Raw genomic sequence first — 19,377 nt, 5'->3', positions numbered from 1 at the left:
GAATGATGAAAATGGGCAAATTCCAAGGGCTATTTGATGGTTCTATATGGCCGGCTTTTAATTGCTCCTCAACTAATTCATGGGCTTGCTGTAATTTCTGTCCCTTTAAAGCTACTGTTCTATCTAAATAAGATTTTGAGAGAGGCACATCAGGGGTAGGTGAGGAATAACAGTGGCCATTATTAGAAAAAGGTCATAAGGGAGTTGTCTGCTATGGCCTCAACTAATCCTTTTGTAAATGGGTTAGCAGCTCCATTCTCTCTAATGCTTTTTCTTATCTCTTTATAAGCCTCAAAAAAAATGGATTCATATGCGGATTGCCTTGATGATCTTGCATTACCAGGCAGACCAAGAGCTCCCCTTCTAATGCTGCTTGCCTAAGACAGGGTCCTATAGCTGTAGCATATTCTTTGTTCTTTTTTTCCAATTTATCGGGGGAGGGGGCTCAGGGAGAATTTCCATCTGCTCTGTGGCACATCTACTCAGTAATTGTGGGGCTGAGGGAAAAGGAGGTGGGAAGGTAGGTGATAGTTCTTCCTCCCTTCCCTTTTTAGGGTCTTCTGTGTATAGCAGGGCCAATGCAGCCTTAACTAAGGCCCATAACATTAGAGATGTTACTAGGACCTGTTGCCCTTGTGCATGATGTTGCTTAAGATTTCTCCCCACTTGTTCCCAGAGCTCTAAGTCCAGAGTGCCTTTTGCCGGGAACCATGGGTTATGGAAAACAACAGTTTGCATTAGATCCCTTAATTGAACCTGTGAAACTGAGGCTCACTAGCTTTAAGCAGATGTTTCAATATTTTTATATATCCTTTCTGTTGTGCTGATAACTGTTGTCCCATGATGAAACCCTAGCCTGAAAAATTCCCTAGAACTTGGAAATCCTGAGTGAGCACCAATGACTTACCGACTGCGCAGTCTCCTCATGTTCATTTTTGAGGGTTCCGCCATTATCCATGATCCACTGTAGTGTCCTCGCATGGGGGCAGCAACTGTCAAGTCTGACCTGCAGACTCTGGTCGAGCGACGGATGAAAAATTATGCTGATACAGGTTTTTGCCTGAGAGAGCGCAGCTGGGGGCTTACGTGGCTTTGGCACCTCCTAAGGAGGAGTGCAACCATGCAGCCCCAGTAAGTCAGAGAGGCTCGGCATTTATTTAGTACAGCTTTAATGACACAGGTCTTGAGTAAACACCATTAGTGAGTAATTAACATTGCCGACCCCCAAGTAGAGAGCAGTTCTGCACACAGATGATCAAAGGTCGGGTCTGAGGGGGGGAGATAGGTAAACAAACGTATTTAAATAAATTCCTTTGCACTCCCTTGTAACTTGCTCTTTGCCCTGGCCCCAGTGTAAGAGGATTTAGCTGCCTTCAGCCACAACCCTCTCCTGAGGCTTTTGCAAAACTTCCCGGCCTTCCAAGAAGGTTTGCATCTTTCTCTATAATTTTTCCCACCACCCTGACAAATCTCCTCTGATCTCCTCTTTCTGGAATTTCACTTATGTACAGACTGCATCTCCTAAATGTATCTACTATGTCTTTCCTCTGATCATTTTTCAGTCTTAACTTCAACACCAAGTGTAGGATCACATGTCTCTTGCTCACCACTGTATCTTCTGTAGATACTACAATGCCTGACACAATAGATGTGTAACAGATGCTGAACTACTAAGAAATAGTTTCAGAATTAAAATGAAAATCTCTTATCCGAATTCTGATTGCATATTTTCGGTTTTATCTCCTTGTTAATTAATTAGATTTTCCATAATGTTCAAATGCTCACTAACTCCCATTATTACTTTTCAAATCCATGCAGTCTTCTTAGTTGACTACTTTAGTGTTTTGGGTTTTTTTTTTTTTTTGAGACAATCTCACTCTGTCGCCCAGGCTGGAGTACAGGTGTGCAATCTCAGCTCACTGCAGCCTCCCCCTCCCAGGTTCAAGCGATTCTCCTGCCTCAGTCTCCCTAGTAGCTGGGATTACAGGCACATGCCCGCACGCCTGGCTAATTTTTTGTATTTTTATTGGAGATGGGGTTTCACCATGTTGGCCAGGATGGTCTCTCTCTCCTGACTTCATGATATGACTGCCTAGGCCTTACAAAGTGCTGGGATTACAAGTGAGCCACGGCACCCGGTCCCTCTAGTTTTAATTGTAATGTGTCCACGAAACTTGCTGAAAACAATGAATTGAAATTTTAAAAAAAAATTTTTTTTTTTTTGCACAGGGTTGAGCTGCAGCAGTATTTCACAGCTGAAAAGGTTTTATTAGAAATATGAGCCTACATTTTTCCAGATCAAGGGCTCCTCACCACCCCCAACACCTTTGAGACAGGGTCTCACTCCATCACCCACACAACCTCCACCTACCGGGCTCAAGTGATCCTCCCACCTCACTCTATCCAGAGGATGGGACTACAGGTGTGTGGTACCATGCCTGGCCACATTTTAAATTTTTTTTAGAGACAAGATCTCACTATATTGCTCGGGCTAGTCTCAAACTCCTGGGCTCAAGCAATTATCCTGCCTCGGCCTCCTGAAGTGCTGGGATTACAGGTATGAGCCACAATGCTGGGCTCCTGATGCTTTAAAGAATGAATATGTGGCCCTTTCCCTGGGAAAAAAGGTTTGTTTTCCTCAGATTACTGGTAATCATGGGGCAAAGAGTAGCTCAAAAAGACTTAAGAATCATTGCTAAGGATTGATGTCTACAGGAGATTACTATTAAAGACCAGTTACCTAGTTTCTGACAAGAGTTGTACAAATTGATGTTAACATAGGGATATAGGATACTTTTTTACCTTTTCTGTAAAATTTAATGATTCTAAGAAGCAGTAAAATAGGAGAAAATGTTACATGAAACACAGCTAGAGTCAGAGGCAGTCCTAACATTAAATATCAAATGTTGGGAAGGTTAAGTTTTTTCTAGGTTTTGACATGCCATGCCAAAATCAAGATCTGGACCAAGAAAACTATAGCACAGCTCTTCTTTTTCCTAATTTGTTCTTTCAGCTCATTTTTGGCTTGCTTTGGTGGAAACAGTTGAAGCGGTAACAGGCCAAAAAGATTGCCCCTTCCTGCCTCAGACACTTATTTACAAACAAACAAACAAACAATTGCCACATGCTTCCAATATGAAGAAGGCACAACTCAAGTTCTGTTGGGAGTTCCCTCCACTCAATCCCTAAGAAAGTTGCTCTATCACAACAGAGGAGTCATGAGTTAGCTTTCTTGTTCCAGTATCATACAAACCACATTCGGCTGAAGAAAATTAATGTTTGACAGGGAAATGGCATGTTTTCTAGCTTCTAGTGCTAATATTTTCTTTGCCCTATTCATTACTATGACAATCACGAGAGTTAATATACCTGGGCTCTCAGACTTATATTGTTACCTTACCAACTTCATCAAAAAGTTGGCCAAGAGAATTTTTTAAGCTGTTTGAAACATTCTATTTCCTTAAATGTATCCTTACCTATGGTCCTTATCCTAACTATATATCCTTAACTATATTAACTGTTTCAAATGAAAGAAAACTGGCCAGCTTAACAATTCCAGAAATTTAATGATCAGCTAGGTCTTTATGGACAGTTACTAGTGTAAGCCAATATTCCTTTCTGTTTTCAAGGTTACTAATCTGCCCCAAACCATTACCATTATCACAACAGCCTGTGTAAACTGATTAGATGAGTCTTCTAATTGGACTTCAGTGCTCTTCTCCACTTTAATAATCTGCTAGGCTTTCTTTGCCTTCAGAATCATTTGCCTAATTCATTCTCCAGACCATTTCCAAATGAATCTTCCTAATCCATCCATTTTATTACATCATGCCCCAGTCCAAAAACCTTGAATAACATATGCCTTTCTACAAGATAAAGTTTTAGTTCTTAAATTATGCATTTAATACTTGCTTCTCCTTAACTGCCTCTGCAACCAGATGGCCATGTATCTGGTAGTTTGCTGGTAAATCAAATGCAAGCAAATGCTGCTGGGTAACTCATTCTTTCCAGAAAAGAAAACCAAAACTCATTTTGCTCTTCATTTTTATTCCTTTCTTTCTGTCTCAAAGATAGAAAAGATGTCAGAAGGCGCAGAAACCATCTTACAACTGAGGATGAAAGATATATTCTAAAGATAGTAGTGCTAGAAGACAAGGCAGGGTTCCTGAATGTATTACGGAGCTATTGCACCAGCACTGGACCGCCTGCATGAAGATTTCTGTTATGAGATAAATATACCTCTTATTTAACAATCAATTGGCAAGGTTTTCTGTTAGTCGAAAGTGAAATTCTAAATGATAAAATTTAATCATTTAAATTTTAAATTAGGTAGTAACTAAGGCCATACAATTTAATTCCTTATCCAAACCAGGACAATGGGTATAAATGGGTGGCATGTAGCAGGTATAAACCAGGATGACAAGTTACGCTAGTAGTAACTAACTAGAAAACACATGAAATAAAACATAAATATCGTCTCTAATAGCTATATGTAAAAATAAATAAAAGAATAAATTTAATCTCCACAAAATGTTCAAGAATGTTAATGGAAGAAAAAGAAACAAAACTTGCTAAAGAGCATAAAATGAAATCTAAATAGACCAACCATGTTCTTTGTTTGTTTAAGACAAAGTCTGGCTCTGTTGCCCAGGCTGGAGTGCTATGGTATGATCTTGGCTCACTGCAACCTTTCCACCTCCTGGGCAAGCAATCCTCCTGCCTTAGCCTCCTCCTAAGTAGCCTGGACTACAGGCACACACCACCACACCTGACTAATTTTTGTGTTTTTTGTAAAGACAAGGTTTCACCCATATTGCCCCAGGCTGGTCTCAAACTCCAGAGCTCAAGCAATCTGCCTGCCTCAGCCTCTCGAAATGCTAGGATAATAGGATAACAGCCACAGCCAACCATGTTTTTTTGATTGAAAGACTTAGTGTTGTAAAAATACTAATACAAAGTTAACATATCATTAAATTCCGGTAAGGTTTTTTTTTTTTAAGAGAACTTAAACTGATTCTAAAACTAATGTTCAGGAATAAATACTCAAGATTAAACAAAATGAATTTAAATAAAGAGGAAAAACATCAACCAGAAAGAATAAACAATGAAAAAGAACTCTACAAGAAAGCGAAATATTATGAAGTTATAATTTTTATAACTGAAATCACATAGTATTGCCACAACAGAAGAGTATGAAACACATCTATGTATGCAGAATTTATACACATAAAATAAGCATTTCAAACCAACAAGGAAGGATAAATGAGGCATAAATAGTGTTGAGGCTAAGTGGTTCCCATTTTGGAAATAATACTGACTTCAATCATCCATTATGCTGCAAATAATAGAATAAGGAATAAAATCTTTCAAGCACTAGCACAGGGCATTTTCTTCTCAAAAAGACAAAAGAAAAAAAGCAGGCCAGGAACAGAGACTCACGCCTGTAATCCCAACACTTTGGGAGGCCGAGGCAAGAGAATCACCTGAACCCAGGAGTTTGAGAACACCTTAGACAACACAGTGAGACCTCTTATCTACAAAAAAAAAAAAAAAAAAAAAAAAACCCAAAAAATTAGCTATGCGTGGTAGCTTGACCTGTAGTCCCAGGTACTCTGGAGGCTAAGGCAGGAGGATTAGTTGAGCCTGGGAGGCGGTGGTGGCAATGAGCCAAAATTGTGCTACTGCACTCCAGCCTGGGTGACAAGAGTGAGACCCTCAAAAAGAAAAGATGGGCACATGTCCTCGGGACCTCCTGAGGCTGTGTCACAGGCAAAAAAAAATAAGAAAAAAAGAAAAAAACGCAGAAGCCATAGAATACCAATACATTTGAGTACATAAAAATTTCAAACTTGAAATATGTATACATAACAAAAACAACAGAAAATACTTCTTACATATAATGCAAAATTAGTGTCTAGGATGGACGATATTCATGCACCTTCAAATGAATATTTTTTAAAAAGACAAAAATAATATAAAAATAGTAAAAGATATAGACAACTCGAAGGGGGTGCCAAGATGGCCGAGAGAAGCCAGTGCCAGAAGGTAGCCCACAGCAAATGAGATGCAGAGGGCTGGAGGACTTCACAGTTCCAAACGAGGCACCGAGTTCTTTTCTGTGGGACTGATAGGGCACTGCAAGTGGGCCAGGGAAGGAGCCGCAGGGTGACAGCTGCCCGGGGGGGGGGGGCAAATCAAGACTGGGTGAAACGTGCAGCCGGCTCAGAACCCCTTGGAGCTCCGTTTTGGATCCTGTGCTTGCCTCATCCCTCCTGCAACCCATGGTCCACGAGGGCCCTGCCGAATGGTGGGGCACCATGGGTCGTCGATGCAAATCTGAGCATCAGCTACTGCCTGGCTTAGCAAGTTGCCCCAGGGATCTGGGCGGGAGTTTGGACTAACGCCAGCAAGACAGACCCTCCCACTCTGTGAGAGATGCCATTGGGAAGGCAGGGCTAATCTCACCTGCAAACAAACTCCAGGGAAGGACCACCCACCCAACAACCTGACTGAACCTGAGAGCGCCCAGCAACGCCCTCTACAGGCCTAAAAAGCAGCTCCAATCTCAATAGAAAAAGTCCATTCAGACTCCTCCTGAAATCACCAACTTCAAACATTAAACAGAGATAAATCTGCGAAGATGGGAAAAAACCAGCGCAAAAAGGATGAAACCACCAAAGAACAGAACACCTCTTCTCCCAGGGATCACAACTCCTTACCATCAAGGGAACAAAAAAAGACAGAGAATGAATCTGACAAATTGACAGAAGCAGGCTTCAGAAGGTGGGTAATAACAAACTTCTCTGCATTAAAAGACCATGTTCTAACCCAATGCAAAGAAACTAAGAACCTTGAAAAAAGGTTAGACAAAATGCTAACTAGAATAACCAGCTTAGAGAAGAACATAAATGACTTGATGGAACTGAAAAACACAGCACGAGAACTTCAGAAGGCATACACAAGTTTCAACAGTCAAACTGATCAAGCAGAAGAAAGGATATCAGAGACAGAAGATCAAATCAATGAAATAAAATGAGAAGGCAAGATTAAAGAAATAAGAGTGAAAAGAAATGAACAAAGCCTCCAAGAACTATGGAATTATATGAAAAAACCTAATCTACGCTTGATCGGTGTACCTGAAAGTAATGGGGAGAATGAATTCAAGTTGGAAAACACTCTTCAAGATACTATCCAAGAGAACTTTCCCAACCTAACAAGGCAGGCCAACATTCAAATCCAGGAAATACAGAGAACACAAAGATGTTCCTCAAGAAGAGCAACCCCAAGGCACACAGTTGTCAGATCTATCAGGGTTGAAAAGGAAAAAATCCTAAAGGGCAGCCAGAGAGAAAGGTTGAATTGCCCACAAAGGAAAGACCATTAGACTCACAGCGGATCTCTCGGCGGAAACCCTGCAAGCTAGAAGGGAGTGGGGTGGGGGCCAATATTCAACATTCTTAAAGAAAAGAACTTTCAATCCAGAATTTCATATCTGGCCAAACTAAGCTTCATAAGTGAAGGAGAAATCAAATTATTTATGGACAAGCAATTGCTGAGATATTTTGTTGCCACAAGACCTGCCTTACAGGAGCTACTGAAGGAAGTACTAAACAGGGAAAGGAACAACCAGTACCAGTCACTGCAAAAACGTACCAAATGGTAAAGAGTAACAACACAATGAAGAAGTCACATCAATTAATGGGCAACATAACCAGCCAGTAACAAAATGGCAGGATCAAATTCAAACATAACAATATTAACATTGAATGTAAATGGCCTAAATGCCCCAATCAAAAGACACAGACTGGCAAACTGGATAAAAGGTCAAGACCCATCAGTGTGCTGTATTCAGGAGACACATCTCACATGCAAAGACTCACACAGACTCAAAATAAAGGGGTGGAAGAAGATTTACCAAGCAAATGGAGAGCAAAAAAAAAAAAGCAGAGGTAGCAATCCTCGTCTCTGATAAAACAGACTTTAAACCAACAAAGATCAAAAGAGACAAAGAAGGGCATTATATAATGGTAAAAGCATCAATGCAACAAGAAGAGCTAACTATACTAAATATTTATGCACCCAGTGCAGGAGCACCCAGATACATAAAGCAAGTTCTTAAAGACCTACAAAGAGACGTGGACTCCTGCACGATAATAGTGGGAGACTTTAACACTCCACTGACAATATTGGACAGATCAACGAGACAGAAAGTCAACAAGGATATCCAGGACTTGAATGCAGATCTGGACCAAGTGGACCTAATAGACATTTACAGAACACTCCCTGCCAAATCCACAGAATATACATTCTTCTCAGCACCACATTGCACCTACTCTAAAATTGACCACATAATTGGGAGTAAATCACTCCTCAGCAAATGCAAAAGAATGGAAATCATAACAGTCTCTCAGACCACAGCACAATCAAATTAGAACTCAGAATTAAGAAAAGCACTCAAAACCACACAATCGGTCTCCTCTCTCTGCCATGGCATGTGCTCGCCCACTGATATGGGTGTACTCCGAAAAGTGGGAGTCATCTGGCAAAAATGTCACTTTGCCTGCTGTATTCAAGCCTCCTATTTGACCAGATATTGTGAACTTTGTTCACACCAACTTGCGCAAAAACAACAGACAGCCCTATGCTGTCAGTGAATTAGCAGGTCATCAGACTAGTGCTGAGTCTTGGGGTACTGGCAGAGCTGTGGCTCGAATTCCCAGAGTTCGAGGCCAGGGTGCTTTTGGAAATATGTGTCGTGGAGGCCGAATGTTTGCACCAACCAAAACCTGGAGCCGTTGGCATCGTAGAGTGAACACAACCCAAAAACGATATGCCATCTGTTCTGCCCTGGCTGTCTCAGCCTTACCAGCACTGGTCATGTCTAAAGGTCATCGTATTGAGGAAGTTCCTGAACTTCCTTTGGTAGTCGAAGATAAAGCTGAAGGCTACAAGAAGACCAAGGAGGCTGTTTTGCTTCTTAAGAAACTTAAAGCCTGGAATGATATCAAAAAGGTCTATGCCTCTCAGCGAATGAGAGCTGGCAAGGGCAAAATGAGAAACTGTTGCCGTATCCAGCGCAGAAGCCCCTGCATCATCTACAATGAGGATAATGGTATCATCAAGGCCTTCAGAAACATCCCTGGAATTACTCTGCTTAATGTAAGCAAACTGAACATTTTGAAGCTTGCTCCTGGTGGGCATGTGGGACGTTTCTGCATTTGGACCGAAAGTGCTTTCCGGAAGTTAGATGAATTGTATGGCACTTGGCGTAAAGTTGCTTCCCTCAAGATTAACTACAATCTCCCCATGCACAAGATGATCAATACAGATCTCAGCAGAATCTTGAAAAGCCCAGAGCTCCAAAGAGCCCTTCGAGCACCATGCAAGAAGATTCATCGCAGAGTCCTAATGAAGAACCCACTGAAAAACCTGAGAACCATGTTGAAGCTAAACCCATACACAAAGACCATGCGCCGGAACACCATTCTGCGCCAGGCCAGGAATCACAAGCTCCGGGTGGATAAGGCGGCTGTGGCAGCAGCAGCACTAGAAGCCAAATCAGATGAGAAGGGAGTTGCAGGCAAGAAGCCTGTTGTAGTAGGTAAGAAAGGAAAGAAGGCTGCTGTTGGTGTTAAGAAGCAGAAGAAGCCTCCAGTAGGAAAAAAGGCAGCAGCTACCAAGAAACCAGCCCTTGAAAAGAAGCCAGCAGAAAAGAAACCCACTACAGAGGAAAAGAAGCCTGCTGCATAAACTCTTAAATTTGATTATTCCATAAAGGTCAAATCATTTTGGACAGCTTCTTTTGAATAAAGACCTGATCAAACAGGCAGAGAAACACACACACACACACACACAAAAAAAACACACACACACACAATCACAGGGAAACTAAACTTGCTCCTGAATGACGAATGGATAAATAATGAAATGAAGGTAGAAATAAAAATGTTCTTTGAAACCAATGAGAATGAAGACACAATGTACCAGATCCTATGGGACACATTTAAAGCAGTGTCTAGAGGGAAATTTATAGCAATAAATGCTCCTCACATGAGAAACAAGGAAAGATCTAAAATCGACACCCTATTGTCAAAATTGAAAGAGCTAGAGGAGCAAGATCAAAAAAACTCAAAAGCAAGCAGAAGACAAGAAATAACTAAGATCAGAGCAGAACTGAAGGACACAGAGACACAAAAACCTTTCAAAAAAAAAATCAATAAATCCAGGAGCTGGTTTTTTGAAAAGATCAACAAAATAGACTGTTAGCTAGATTAATAAAAAAGAAGAGAGAGAAGAATCAAATCGATGTAATAAAAAATGATAAAGGAGAGATCACCACCAATTCCTCAGAAATACAAACTACCATCAGAGATTACTACAAACAACTCTACAGCACATAAACCAGTAAATCTGGAAGAAATGGATAAATTCCTGGACATTTGCACACTCCCAAGACTAAGCCAAGAAGAAGGTGAAACCCTGAATAGACCAATAACAAGGTCTGAAGTTGAGGCAGCAATTAATAGCCTACCGACCAAAAAAAGTCCCGGTCCAGATAGGTTCACAGCTGAACGCTACCAGACATACAAAGAGGAGCTGGTACCATTTCTGTTGAAACTATTCCAAACAATACAAAAAGAGGGAATCCTGCCTAACTCTATGAGACCAACATCATCCTGACACCAAAATCTGGCAGAGACACAACTAAAAAAAGAAAACTACAGACCAATATCCATGATGAACACTGATGCAAAAATCTTCAATAAAATATTGGCAAACCAAATCCAACAGCACATCAAAAAGCTTATCCACCACGATCGAGTAGGCTTCATCCTGGGGATGCAAGTCTGATTCAACATACACAAATCTATAAATGTAATTCACCACATAAACAGAACCAAAGACAAAAACCACCTGATTATCTCAATAAATGCAGAGAAGGCCTTCAACAAAATGCAACAGCCCTTTATGCTAAAAACTCTCAATAAACTAGGTATCGATGGAATGTATCTCAAAACAGTAAAAGCTATTTACAACAAACCCACAGCCAATATCACACTGAATGGGCAAAAATAAGAAGCATTCCCTTTAAAAATTGGCACTAGACAAGGATGCCCTCTCTCACCACTCCTATTCAATATAGTATTGGAAGTTCTAGCCAGAGCAATTAGGCAAGAAAAAGAAATAAGGGGCATTCAATTAGGAAAAGAAGAAGTCAAATTGTCCCTATTTGCAGACAACATGATCATATATTTAGAAGACCCCACTGTCTCAGCCCAAAACCTCAAGCTGATAAGCATCTTCGACAAAGTCTCAGGATACAAAATCAATGTGCAGAAATCACAAGCATTCCTATACACCAATAACAGGCAAACAGAGAGCCAAATCATGAGCGAACTCCCATTTACAATTGCTACAAAGAGAATAAAATATCTAGTAATACAACTAACAAACGAGGTGAAAGATCTCTTCAAGGAGAACAAGAGAGGACACAAACAGATGGAAAAACATTCCATGCTCATGGTTAGGAAGAATCAGTATTGTGAAAATGGCCATACTGCCCAAAGTAATTTATAGATTCAATGCTATCCCTATCAAGCTACAATTGACCTTGTTCACAGAACTGGAAAAAAACATTTTAAACTTCATATGGAACCAAAAGACAGCCTGCATAGCCAAGACAATCCTAAGCAAAAAGAACAAAGCTGGAGGCATCAAGCTACCTGACTTCAAACTATACTACAAGCCTACAGTAATCAAAGCAGCATGGTACTAGTACCAAAAGAGAGATATAAACCAATGGAACAGAACAGAGGCCTCAGAAGCAATGCCACACATCTACAACCACCTGATCTTTGACAAACTGGACAAAAAGAAGCAATGGGGAAAGGATTCCCTGTTTAATAAATGGTGTTGCAAAAACTGGCTAGCCATATGCAGGAAGCTAAAACTGGACCCCTTCCTTATACCTTATACAAAAAATAACTCCAGATGGATTAAAGATTTAAACATAAGAACTAACAACATAAAAACCCTAGAATAAAACCTAAGAAAACCATTCAGGACATAGGCACAGGCAAGGACTTCATGACTAAAACACCAAAAGCAATGGCAACAAAAGCCAAAATAGACAAATGGGACCTAACTAAACTTAAGAGCCTCTGCACAGCAAAAGAAACAATCCTTAGAGTAAACCGGCAACCAACAGAATGGGAAAAAATTTTCACAATCTACCCATCAGACAAAGGGCTAATATCCAGAATCTACAAAGATCTAAAGCAGATAGATTTACAGGAAAAAAACAAATCCATTCTAAAGTGGGCAAAGAATATTAACAGACACTTTGCAAAAGAAGACATATATGCGGCCAACAAACATATGAAAAAATGCTCATCATCATTGGTCATTAGAGAAATGCAAATCAAAACAACATTGAGATACAATCTCACAACAGTTAGAATGGCGATCATTAAAAAATCTGGAGACAACAGATGCTAGAGAGGATACGGTGAAAAAGGAACACTTTTACACTGTTGGTGGGAGTGTAAATTAGTTTAACCATTGTGGAAGACAGTGTGGTAATTCCTCAAGGATGTTGAAATAGAAATTCCATTTGACCCAGCAATCTCATTACTGGGTATATATCCAAAGGATTATAAATCATTCTATCATAAAGACACATGCACACGTATATTCATTGTGGCGCTGTTTATGATAGCAAAGACCTGGAACCAACCCAAATGCCCATAAATGATAGACTGGACAAAAAAAATGTGGCACATATACACCATGGAATACTATGCGGCCATAAAAAACAATGAGTTCATGTCCTTTATAGAGACATGGATGAACCTAGAAACCATCATTCTCAGCAAACTAGCACAAGAACAGAAAACCAAACACCACATGTTTTCACTCATAGGTGGGTGATGAACAATGACAACACTTGGGCACAGGGACGGGAACAACACTCACAAGGCTAGGTTGGCGGGGGATGGAGGGGCGGACAGCGGAGGTGGGGAGGAAGGAGAGGGATAACACCAGGAAAAATGCCTGATGTAGGCAACGGGGGCGGCGGGGGCAGGGGATGAAGACAGCAAACCACCATGGCATGTATGTACCTATGCAACAATCCTGCAGGATGCAGGACGTGCACATATACCCCAGAGAACAAATACAATAAGAAAAAAAATGAAAAAAAAATGATATAGACAACTTACTAAAACAGTTAATAGACATAGCTAACAATTACATAAAAAGATGAAGTTCATGAATAATCAGAAAGATGCAAATTAAAATTAGTTATCATTTAAGCTGAAGAAATTAAAATGTTGTAATCCTCTCATAAATTACCAGGGAGTAAATTATTAGTCATTTAGTGAGCAGTCTTACATTATCCATTACTGTGCATGCTATAAACCTACCATTCCATTGGGTAGGTATTACCTTAAAAAACACTATCATAAATGTCAAAAGATGGCCTGTGAAGGTATACAAGGTGTTAACTAAAGTTCTATTTCTAGAAATAACCTAAATATCAATCAGTAAGGAATTGGTAAAATATCTGTAGTATATTCATACAGAGAAATACCATAGAGAAGTTAAAAAGAATGAGGAAAATCTAAATATACTAACAGGCTTAGACTACCAAATCAAATTATTGAGAAATGTGTGCTACAGAACCCCTATAAAGTGGGCATTCCACAGCAAGTAGAAAAATTAAATTAATAGAATACATAGCTGAGTGGAGCAAAATGGTAGAAGCATACACTATTTATCCCAACCCCAGCAGGAACACCAAATTTTAACTATATGCACACAGACAAAGGCATCATCACAACCACCAAATATCAGGTGAGCAAACATACTACCTGGTTTTAACTGTTATCACTGAAAGAAGCATTGAAGAGGGTAGGAGAGACAGCCTTGAATCACTGATAGCATACCTCCCCCATCTGACCCCACAACATGGACAGAGTCTGTGCACTTTGTGAAGGGACAGTGCATTAGTAACTGGGGGACTTTACACTGAACTCAGTGCTGCTGTCACAGCAGACAGCAAAGCCATGCTGGGCTCAGCCAGCACCCATGCACTGAAGTCGCCTTTGGACTAGACCTTGCCAAAAAGCAATCACCCATCCCAGCAATAAGAACCTGGATTTCTTGGCAAGCTTCACCACCATGGGCTAAAGTGCTCCAAGGTCTTAGGTAAACCCGAAAGACAGTCTAGGACACAAGGACTGCAACTCCTAGGCAACCCTTACGGCTGGGGCTGGGATTAGAGCCAGTGGACCAAGGGAGGTGCCACCTGGGAAAACTGGATATCCATATGCATTAATGAACCTGGAACCCGCTCTCTCACCATATATAAAAATCAAATAAAAATAGATTAAAGACTTTTATCTAAGATCTCAAACTATGAAACTACTACAAAAACATTCGAGGAACTCTCCAGAACAACAGTCTGGGCAAAAATTTCTTCTGTAAGACCCCACAAGAATAGGCAAATGCTGTACAAAAATGGACAAATGGGACCACATCAAGTTAAAAAGCATCTGCAGAGCAAAGCAAACAACAGAGACAACCCACAAAATGAGAGAAAACATTTGCAAACTATCCATCTGACAAGGGACTAATAACCAGAATATATAAGGAACTCAAGCCACTCTACAGGAAAAAAAATTTAATAATCCAATAAAAAACGGGCAAAAGATCTGAAGAAACATTTCTCAAAAGACTACACACAAATGGCAAACAGGCACATTAAACACTGATCATCAGAGAAACGCAAATCAAAATTACAATGAGATATCATCTTACCCTAGCTAAAATGGTTTTTATCCAAAAGATAGGCAAAAACAAACGCTGGCCAGGATGTGGAGAAAAAAGGGAACCCTAAGTACATAGTTGGTGGGAATGTAAATTAGTACAACCACTATGGAGAGCAGTTTGGAGGCTCCTAAAAAAACTAAAAATAGGATCTACCATACAATCCAGCAATCCCACTGCTGGGTATATACCCAAAAGAAAAGAAATCTGTATATCAAAGAGATATCTGCATTCCCATGTTTCTTGATGCAGCATTCCCATTAGCCAAGATATTTGGAAGCAACCTAAGTGTCCATTAACAGATGAATCAAGAAAATGTGGTACACATACACAATGGAGTACTATTCAGCCCTAAAAAAGAATGAGATTCAGTTATTTAAAATAACATAGATAGAACTGGAAGTCATTATGTTAAGTGAAATAAGACAGGCACAGAAAGACAAAGGTACCATGTTCCCACTATTTCTGGGATCTAAAAAAATCCCACAAATTTGTGGGATCTAAACCAACTGAACTCATGGACACAGAAGGTAGAAAGATGGTTATGAGGCTGGGAAGGGTATATACCCAAAATAGGAGGAGGTAGGAGGTAATACGAGGGTAGTAGGAGGCAGGGGATAGGAGGAGATAATTAATGGGTAGCCCCCCAAAAAAACAGAATCATTAAGACCTAGTATTAGCTAGCATAACAGGGTGAATATAGTAAAAAAATAATTTAATGGTACATTTTTAAGTAATTAAAAGAGTATAACTGGATTGTCTGATACACAAAGAATGGTTGAGAGGATAGATATCCCATTTTCCATAATGTGATTATTACACACTGCATGCCTGTATCTAAATATCTCATGTACCTCATAAATATATATACCTACTATGTACCCACAAAAATTAAAAACAAGAACATTTTTAAGATATAAAAATTTTGTCAACACCCTATTAAAAAGATACACACACACACACACACACACACACACACAGAAAAACTTACAGGTGAGATACAGATACAACTTTTTACTTAACATAAATCTCATTCTTAAAGGATAATTTAATTCTATAGATATTATCTAGGGACATATAAATTGAAGCACAGAAATGATCTAGAAAGATTAAAGTTACAAAAGTTGATACTTCTAAGGAAGTAAAAGCCCAAAGAATGTACACTCTGCGATTTTGTTTCTATAAAGTTGAAAACAGACAAAACTCAATTATGGCATCAGAAATCAAGTTAGTGATTACCTGTGAGAAGAAGGGAGGGTGTAAGAATTGGGAAGATATAAGCAAGGGACTTCCAGGATACTGTCAATGTTCTGTTTTGTGACCTAGGTACTGGATTCACAGACGTTTGCTATTTTTGTGCTATATAAGTATTTTCTCCTAGTCTGTTTTTATTTAATACTGTATATACCACTATATAAGTATGAAGAAGTTTTAATTTCAACATATCTGAAATAATGCACATATAATCTGTTGAGCTAATATTTATGTTTCTATGCATATTTCTGTATGTACACCATACTTAAACAAAAAAAGCTAAACAGTGATAAAACATTTAAGACCTAAATCCAGTTTACCTGCGCTTTTTTCTTTCCTGGAACACATATTTTCACATTTTTTCCTTTTATCATAAGAGGTGTTGTTTCAATGTGCTTCATGATTGCAGCAACTGCCTCTTTAAATTCCATTTCTAGGTAAGCCTAAAATGAAATTTATTCCATCATTAATCACAAACCTACCTTTACAAGTTCCTGCATTTTAAAATGAACTTAATTCTTTCTTTTGTAATATCAAACTATGAAATTACCTCAAGTCATGGTTGTTCTTGCCTGTCTTTTTATTTTGCTCAAGTGTAATTTGATTAAGGATGTTTCACACATGAAATGGACATTTAATCTTACAGAATTTCTATACTACTACCAAGATTAAAAAAAAAATCCAGGCAGGCTTATGGAACAAGAGGAAATGAGAAGACATCAGTGAACAATAGGAGGAAAGGGAAGATATGGTCCAGCTTTGTGGTAGGGCTGACATTTTAAAGGCTTCTTGCAACAAAGACAACACTATCACTATGTTCCCTGTTCTGACTCACAACTTAAAAAATTTTTTCTTAATTTTTTTTAAAAATTGAGACTGGGGTCTTGCTATGCTGCCCAGGCAGCTCTTGAACTCCTGGCCTCAATCAATCCTCCAGCCTTGGCCTCCCAAAGTACTGGGATTACAGGCTTGAGCCACCATACCTGGCCCTACCTCATAATTTTTTTTTTTTTTTTTTTTGAGACAGAATTTTACTCTGTTGTTCAGGCTGAAGTGCAGTGGCGCTATCTTGGGTCACTGCAACATCCACCTCCTGGGTTCGAGATTCTCCTGCCTCAATCTCCGAAGTAGCTGGGATTACAGGTGCCCGCCACTATGCCCAGCTAATTTTTATGTTTTTAGTAAAGACGGGGTTTCGCCATGTTGGCCAGACTGGTCTCAAACTCCTGACCTCAGGGTGATCCACCTGCCTCGGCCTCCTAAAGTGTTGGGGTTACAGGCATGAGCCAACTCACCCGGCCTTAACTCACTATTTTATACTGTGCTTAAAGATTGTTCATAGTTCTTAACTTTCATCATGTGAGTTATAGGAATATAACCCACAGACAATACTTACCATACAAGGAAATAATTTGTTTTAGTATAATTTTACTGGTGTTCTAAAGCAATGACTGGCAAACTATGGCTTACTACCTATTTTTGTAAATAGTTTTTTTGAACACACCATGCTTGCTCATTTATATACTACTTATAGTTGCTTCTGTACTAGAATGGCAGAGCACAGCAGTTGAGATCCTATAGCTGGCTCATAAAACTAAAAATATTTATCTGGCCCTTTGCAGAAAAAGTGGGCAAACCCTTATATTAAAGGATATAAAATATTATTTTGGGGCCTTGTTCATTCACATCCAACATTTATATAACTCTCAAAGAACAAATATATATGCAGTACAAGCAGCTAAGAGACCCAACAGCAGTTTATAGAATCATTAAAGCAATTACTTTGTATGAATTTTTACCACAGACTAAATGACTCACCTCCTTTCTATATGGAACAATTAAGACATCATTCACTTTCCCAAATGGTTGAAATAATTTTCTAACATCTTCTTCAGTACAACCATCCTCTGGTAATTCAGATATAAGAAGAACCGAACCACAATGCAATGACTGTTCTTTCCGAAGCTATTTTTGGAGTGAAAGAAAATTTAAAATAAACCAAATTAAGCTACAATGTACAGTATTAATTTCTATATAATTTCTTCTACAACTAATATTAGTACATTAAAGGGTCTTTTCCAAATATTTTACCCATTTTTATTTTTCCTTCACCACCCTCCTTTACCCAATTTTTTAAAATCACAATTTACAATTTTAACACTTGATTTTAAATGCAAAAGCAAAGTGGTAAGAAATACTATTTATATTTTTAAACCCAGAAATGGTTTATAGGTGCTCTTTTCTGTTTATAGCATCTTATAGCAAAGAAGATCTATGGAATGGTCCAAGGCCATTAGAGAAAATTTTTCTAAGAAACTACATGGCCCACTAATAAGTGAAGCTGAAATTACAGCTTTGCTCACCCTCTGTTCTAATAATTGAAAATGATCTCTAGACAGATATAATATTTTTAAAAATTCACATGTAATGCATACCATTTGAATACACTATAGTACCAACTTTACCACCTAAGTTAAAAATTAGAGCCAGACATGGTGGCTCATACCTGTATCCCAGTGCTTTGGGAGACCAAGACAGAAATATCGCCTGAGGCCAGGAGTTCAAGACCAGGATGGGCAACATACTAAGACCCTATCTCTATTAAAAAAAAAAAAAAATTAAAACACCCAGGTGGGTGTGGTGGTGTACACCTGCAGACTTAGCTACCTGGGAGCCTGAGGCACAAAGATATTTGAGCTCAGAAATTTAAGGCTGCAGTGAATTATGACTGCACCACTGCAATTCAGCCTGGGTGAGAGAGTGAGATCCCATCTCTCAAAAAAAAAAAAAAATTTCTTCTTTACTAAATAAGAAAACTTTTAAAAAAGTTCCACTGCCACCAAACTACAAGTCTTGAAACAAAATGAAAAGAACTTTATATATATTAATAATCTTATAAGACTAATTCAGCCTCTTCAAAATTGTCCCCTATATTCAAAAATTTCTTCCCAATGCTTTTCAAAATTCTGTACTTACTGGTTGATTATTATAAGTTTATCCTTCTAAATGTAAGTTCTTTGGGGCAGGGAACAGCAAATGCTGAAAGTCTTTAATGTATTTAGATACTGTGGAGAGCAATGCATACCATACCTAATTACCTGAAGACTGATATTAAAATATACAAAATATTTGATAATTGGGTCTATTAGGATTTTCTCTGAAGAGTCTCTTGATGTTTTAATATATTATTTAATAGTGATTTAATAAACATACATAATAAAACAATACCTCAGTATTGTAACCAATGTATTACAATCAAAGTACACCAATAAATCAGTACCAAAAACTACATTT

At 38.9% G+C, this 19,377-nt stretch overlaps 2 protein-coding genes across 3 annotated transcripts in view; one reads left to right on the top strand and one right to left on the bottom strand.

Annotated features, from left to right (window-relative positions):
* Window positions 1–19,377, bottom strand: part of ZNF638 (zinc finger protein 638) — an 88,860-nt gene that overhangs the window by 51,906 nt on the left and 17,577 nt on the right. For both annotated transcript variants that reach the window (XM_012475638.3, XM_021670729.2), the window contains exons 6-7: window positions 17,902–18,048; window positions 16,404–16,526 (exon numbers count right to left, since the gene is read on the bottom strand). In XM_012475638.3, the coding sequence (XP_012331061.1) occupies window positions 16,404–16,526; window positions 17,902–18,048 (270 nt within the window). The remainder of the gene's footprint in view (window positions 1–16,403; window positions 16,527–17,901; window positions 18,049–19,377) is intronic.
* Window positions 8,479–9,839, top strand: LOC105733297 (large ribosomal subunit protein uL4-like). The gene is given in 1 exon segment (XM_064364231.1): window positions 8,479–9,839. A coding segment is annotated over 1 exon segment (1,263 nt). The 5' UTR covers window positions 8,479–8,487; the 3' UTR covers window positions 9,751–9,839.

This window comes from Aotus nancymaae, unplaced genomic scaffold, assembly GCF_030222135.1.
Source record: "Aotus nancymaae isolate 86718 unplaced genomic scaffold, 86718_ANA_hifiasm-v0.15.2.pri h1tg000057l, whole genome shotgun sequence".
Taxonomy (NCBI): Eukaryota; Metazoa; Chordata; class Mammalia; order Primates; family Aotidae; genus Aotus; species Aotus nancymaae.
Note: the sequence above shows the minus strand (reverse complement) of the source record. Positions and strands in the feature narration are given on the sequence as shown.